The following is a 6,756-nucleotide window of genomic DNA, read 5'->3' on the forward strand; positions in this document are numbered from 1 at the left end:
TGTGGATACTCTATCCACTGTGCCACCACTGGTCAGTCTGTAAAAGATTATTTTTAAATGTTCAGCATTCATGTATTTTCTTTGAGAATGACTAAAATAAATATGCCCTCTTTGGGAATATGTAAAAATGTAATTTTTTTCTTTTTTTTTCAATGTTAATTTTTTTCCTAATTTTGTGTTCCCTTGTACATTGTAGTGCTGCCTCTGACTTCAGAGATCGTTGGTGTTGAAAATTCAAAAAGGAATGATGTGAATCAGAATATGCCATTTCACATCGAAAGCAGGTCAAACAGTATGAAAACTAGCCCCGGAAGTACACGTGACCGGGTTCCTAAGAGAAGGGCTGCTTGTGATTTACGAAGGAGGTTGGGGGATGCGGAGCGCGGGGATGTACAGCACATGGGTCCCAAAGGGTCCCGTTCAGACTTTCAGTTTGGGGATAACACTCACAAACATCTAGACATTTTGCCAAGGAATGCTTCTCCTGAGTTTGTCCCTTGTGAAGGTGAAAGCAACTTTGGTTTGCAGCAGAAGAAAAACCCCGTCAGTGACGCCGGCTCTGTGTCATGTCTCCATTTGGCTGAAGACGCCTTCCCGGGAACCTTCCGAAAGAAACCCTCACCTAGAAATGGCCCTAGTGTTTCTGAATCCGCATCCACACACATAACTTGTCAAGGTCCTAATGAAGGACTTGGTTTAAAAGTATATAGGTGTATCCCACGAATGGGAAGTGAAAATGCTGCATCTGAGCAAAGTGAACGTTTGGGTATTGAGGACGCTCCCGTGAAGGATGGCGGGGACTCCCGTGACTCCCTGGGCTGGCATTCCAGCAGTGCCCCCTCACCCTGCAGCAGCCGGGAAGTGTCATTTCTACATGGTGGGCCGCAGGAAACTCTGGATACGCTAGCTGACACTGGGAATTTGAAACAGTGTTTAGCATTGAATTGTCTTTCAAATAAAGAAAAAACTAGTAAGAATTGCCAACCAATGAAATGTCAGAGTGGTCTCATTCCAGACCTATCAGAAGAAACCATCAGAAAACTGAGCAGTGCAGACCCATCGTCAGTGTATCCGCAGCCTTCCAGAAAACTAGTTGCTCCTCTCTCTAGCCAACAGGACAGTGGCTTTGATAGCCCCTTTGTCAATATTGACTAATTGTTGTACAGTATTTAAGAAGAATATATTGACAAGAAAACTGGAAGAGTAAACTTCATACTGAAAAATTTGTGGTCTCTGCCTATTTTGAGATGTTTTAATAACATCTGTCATACGAGTAAAATATTCTTATAAAATTACTTGAGATACTGATGTTGTCTTACTCTTCCAAAGGCCTGATAGAGTCTGTATAATCCATTTCCATGTGGTGTTTATATGTGGTTGCTAAACTATCTACTTTTATACTTATAAATTAGCTCTCTGTGCAGTGTTAAATTATTTAAATAAACTTGCATATGGTCTATAGACTTGTTATGAATTATTTTGTAATTCATAAAATAGAAATGTTATATTGACATTATGTTTGAAATTCATCCAGAAAAAAATGTAAACTCTGATGATTTGTATGGATGATCAACCAAGTTTAATTTTTGAAATTGGCCATGTTTAATGAGGCTACATTCTTACTCAAGACCTACTTTTCCTGGAAGCATCTACTCAAAATTTTGATCCTCACTTTCAATTATTAGAAGGATTGCTGCAAAATATGTAGTTGTGTTCTGGTTTTATCATTTAAAATAGTAGCATACATTTTTTTGGTTGACACCCAGAAGTTTTCTTTGTCTCTTTTATGCTTTCACAGTCTTTCTTTTATCTAAAATACTACTCTTTAAAAATAGAAATAAGCCTTGTCATAAAGCAAAAAAACTTTAAACGGTTTTATTTTTATGTTCATTTATAATGTAGAAGTTAACTAACGTTAATGCAGTGGGTAAAGGTTATAATTCTACCCCATGAAGAAAGAAAGGCCCACCTGTTGTTTTTTAGAGGATTTTTTTTTTTCCTTATTCCTAGAGATGCCTATGAAAGGTGTATGCAAGTACTTCTCGTACTTCTCACCCTCGGCCATATTATTGGTTGTATAAGTGGGTTGATTCAGTACATTTTCCAGCCAGAACCAGGCTAACAGGGCTGGGGCGGGGGGAGAATGGGTGGCAAGGTGCATCATCCTTGTGCTGCTAATTAATCATCTCTAAAAACAAGAACCCAAAACTGTACCTCTGCTCTGGAGCTTGGAAAGCTGTGTCATCTTAAATGGTGACCAGATGTAGATAAGCCTGAAAATGAGCGCTTCCTTTGTGCTATTATTGTCATAATATTGCATCTATATATTGTTGTCACGTACACAACAGTACAGTTATAATTCAGTCTTTATACAATCATGTCTTCTAAAGAATTTAAGAGAAATAAAGAGTACACACACACACACACACACACACAGTCCTTTCTTATTACCCACATATTTACCATTTTGGCTGCTCTTCATTTTTTCCCCCCTTGGATTTAAGTTACCAAGTCTGTTGTCATTTCCTTTCATCTGAATGACTTTAATATTCCATGTAAGACAAATATGTCAGCAACAAATTATCTCATTCTTTATTTTAGAATATATTTCAAATTTATTTTAAAGGACTCTTTGATCAGTTTAGGATTCTTGGTTAATTTTTTTTTAAAAGCACTTTGATTATATGTTTCCCTACCTCATCGTAATCATAGTTTCTGATAAAAAATTAGCTAATACCTTATTCTCCTATTTGTGATGAGTTCTTTTTCTCCTATTGTTTCTAAGATTTTTCTTTTGGCTTTAAACAATGAGCATGCTGTGTCTAAGTATGCATTTGTTTGTGTTTGTCCTACTGAGGCTTTGTTGAACTGCTGGGATTTGTAGATTACTATTTTATATCAAATTAAGAAGTTTTTTGTTTTTTTCTATTTACCTTCTATTACTATTTTCTGCCCCTTTTTCATTCTCCTCTCCTTCTGGGATTCTCATGTATCTTGATAGACCTGCTGTTGTGCCACAGGTATATAATGCTTTGTACATTTTTCTTCAGTCTTTATTATGTTGTTTTCAAATTGGATTATTTTTAATCAACTCTCTTCAAGTTTGCTGATTCTTCTGCCATCTCAGTTCTACTGTGGAGCCTATCTAGGAATTTTCGTTTCAGTTATACTTTTCTGGCTGTTTACAGTTATTATTATTTTTTATAGTTTCTGTTTTTTAAAAATAGCATTTTCTATTGAGTCAATGCCATATTTTCTTCCAGTTCTTTAAATATTGTTTCATTTAAAAATTTAAACATTTAAGGCCCTGGTTGGGTTGCTCAGTTGGTTAGAGCAGTGGTCCCCAACCCCCGGGCCACGGACCGGTACTGGTCCATGGGCCATTTGATACCAGTCCGCAGAGAAAGATTAAATAACTTATATTATTTCTGTTTTATTTATATTTAAGTCTGAATGGTGTTTTATTTTTAAAAAATGACCAGATTCCCTCTGTTACATCTGTCTAAGACTCACTCTTGATGCTTGTCTCATAAGTTCGACAATTATATTTAAAAATACCACAGTTTTTATGCCGGTCGCATAATTTTATTTTGTGCATTTATCCATCTCACCTTAAAGGTTGGTCCGTGAAAATATTTTCTGACATTAAACCGGTCCATGGCCTAAAAAAAGGTTGGGGACCATTGGATTAGAGTGTTGTTCTGTTGCACCAAGGTTGAAGGTACTGTCCCTGGTCGGTATATACAAGAATCAACCAATAAATGCATAAGTAAGTAAAACAAGAAATCAATGATTCTCTCTTTTCCTCTCAAATGAATCAATAAAATATAAAAAATAATAAAAATTTATAAATAGCTGCTTTATATCTTTTCTTTCTTTTCATGAGATTTCCTAGTAAAGTCGCAAGATACAAAACCAATATACACAAGTCTGTTGCTTTTCTATATGCCAATGATGAAACTTCAGAAAAAGAATTCAGAAAAGCAATTTCTTTTATGATTGCAACAACAACAAAAATAAATAAAATGCTTAGGAGTAAACTTAACAAAGGATGTGAAGGATTTATATACTGAAAACTACAAAATGTTATTGAAAGAAATTGAAAAAGACACAATGAAATGGAAAAAATATTCTATGTTCATGGATTGGAGGAATCAAGTGTTAAAATGGCCATATTACCCAAAACAATATACAAATTTAATGCAATTTCCATAAAAATTCCAAAGTCATTTTTTAAAAAAGAAATAGAACAAAAAAATCACCAGGTTATATGGAACCATAAAAAAAACCCAAATAGCCAAAGCAATCTTGAGGAAAAAGAATGAAGCCGGAGGTATCATCCTACCTGACTTTATACTACAGAACCATGATAATCAAAACAGCATGGTATTGGCAGAAAAGCAGACATACAGACCAATGGAATAGAATTGAGAGCCCAGAAATAAAACCACATGTATATGGACAAATCATCTTCGACAAAGGAGCCAAAAACAATGGAGAGAAGAAAACCTCTTCAATAAATGGTTCTGGGAAAATTGGAAGGTAACATGCAAAAGAATGAAACCTGACTACAGTTTGTCCCCCTGAACAAAAATTAATTCAAAATGGATTAAAGACCTAGATATAAGATCTGAAATAATAAATTACATAGAAGAAAACAGGTACTAAACTCATAGACCTTGGCTGTAGAGAACAATTTGAGAATTTGTCCCCAGAGGCAAGGGAAGGCAAAAATAAATGCATAGGACTATGTCAAACTAACAAGCCTCCTCACAGGAAAAGAATCTGAATAAAACAAATAGGCAGCTAACCAAATGGGAGATGATATTTGCAAACAACAGCTCTGATGAGGGGTCAATATCCAAAATATATAAAGAACTCACAAAGCTCAGCAAAAAACAAGCAAACAATCCAATTAAAAAATGGGAGAGGTCTTGAACAGACACTTCTACCAAGAGGACATACAAATGGCCAACAGATATATAAAAAGATGCTCATCTTCACTAGCTGTTCGAGAAATGCAAATTAAAACTACAATGAGGCCTTGAACTGTGGTGGTGCAGTGGATAAAGCGTTGACCTGGAATGCTGAGTTCGCCGATTCAAAATCCTAGGCTTGCCTGGTCAAAGGCACATACAGGAGTTGATGCTTCCTGCTCCTCCCCACCTTCTCTTTCTTTCTCTCCCGTCTAATATGAATAAATAAAATCTTTAAGAAAGAAAACTACAATGATATACCACCTCACACCTATTAGATTGGTTATTAACAGGACAGGTAATAGCAAGTGTTGGAGAGGTTATGGAGAAAATGGGACTGTCTTTCACTGCTAGTGGGAATGTAAATTAGTACAACCATTATGGAAGAAAGTATGATGGTTTCTCAAAAAATTAAGAATAGAACTACCATATGATCCAACAATCCCTCTACTGGGTATCTAGCTAGAAAACATTGTCTTTACATATGTAAAGACACATGCACCCCCACGTTCATCACGGCATTATTTATATTGGCCAAGACTTGGAAACAACCAAAGTGTTCCTCGATAGAGGATTGTATAAAGATGTAACTATATACAATGGGTTACTACTCAGTTATAAGAAATGATGACATAGTGACATTTACGACAACATGGATGGGCCTTGAGAACAGTATTCTTGAATGAAATAAGTAAATCAGAAAAAGCTAAGAACTGATTTCACACAGGTGGGATATGAAACAGACTCATGAACATAGATAAAAGTGAAGTGGTTACCAGGGGATGGGGGCCATAAGGGAGGGGGTTAAGGGTGGGTTGGAGGGAAGAGTATAAAGGGACAAATATAAGGTGACAGAAAATGATTTGACTTTGGATGATGAGTATACAACACAACAGCTCAAATGCTATAGAAATGTTTTTCTGAAACCTATGTACTCTTATTGATCATTGTCACCCTGTTATATTTAATTTTCTAAATAAAATTTAAAATATTTTAAGGGCACAATACAGTATTAACTATAGGCACAATGCTTTGCAGCAGCTCTTTGGAATTTATGCATCTTTCATTTCTAAAATATTTATATATACCCATTGAATAGAAAATCCCCATTTCCTCCTTACCCCATACCCCCGGTCCCTGCCAATTACTGTTGTACTCTGTTTTGATGAATTTGACTATTTTAGATCTTTTAGGTAAGTAGAACCATGCAGTATTTGTCCTTCTGTGAGTTGTAGACTTGATTACATTCAACATTTGAGCATGCAGTTTCTCTTGACAGCTTTTTTTTTTTTTAGTATGGGTCACACTTTATTATTTCTTTATATGGTTCATAAATTTGTTGAAAATGGAATTTTTCTATAATGTTGTAGCAACAACTCTGGATTTGCTATTCTTTCTCCTGAAAGTTGTTCCTGCTGGTTTTTGTTGTTTCAATTTGTTTTGTAATTTCCTGGACTTAAACTGAAAAATCTCTTTCCTTTGTTGTGTGATGGCGATTTCTCTGCTCAGTTATTTTAATTTGTATTTTTAGTTTTGAAGTCTGGCATTTTATGGGCTACCCCTGCATCTATATAGTTTAATGGCCATCCAGTGATTGGTCTAAGTTTGTGTTCAAAAACCTTGAGTCAGTAGGTCTTCTACCCTGTGCTGATGCATCTGTGGGTGTATTAAAGTGTGCTCTCAAAGTTCAGCAATTTCCTAGTCTTACCCCACTTTCACTGCCTCCGCCCCCAGCCTTCTGAGGTCTCCCCTGAACATGTGCCTGTCCTCTCTGTCCACC

At 36.0% G+C, this 6,756-nt stretch overlaps 1 protein-coding gene across 1 annotated transcript in view; it reads left to right on the forward strand.

Annotated features, from left to right (window-relative positions):
* CEP152 (centrosomal protein 152) overlaps positions 1-1,315 on the forward strand; it is a 105,773-nt gene extending 104,458 nt beyond the window's left edge. The window contains exon 27 of the mRNA XM_066276884.1: positions 197-1,315. Within this exon, the coding sequence (XP_066132981.1) occupies positions 197-1,155 (959 nt within the window). The 3' untranslated portion in view covers positions 1,156-1,315. The remainder of the gene's footprint in view (positions 1-196) is intronic.
* The last annotated feature ends 5,441 nt before the right edge of the window (positions 1,316-6,756 follow it).

This window comes from Saccopteryx bilineata, chromosome 4 (genome assembly GCF_036850765.1).
Source record: "Saccopteryx bilineata isolate mSacBil1 chromosome 4, mSacBil1_pri_phased_curated, whole genome shotgun sequence".
Lineage (NCBI taxonomy): Eukaryota > Metazoa > Chordata > Mammalia > Chiroptera > Emballonuridae > Saccopteryx > Saccopteryx bilineata.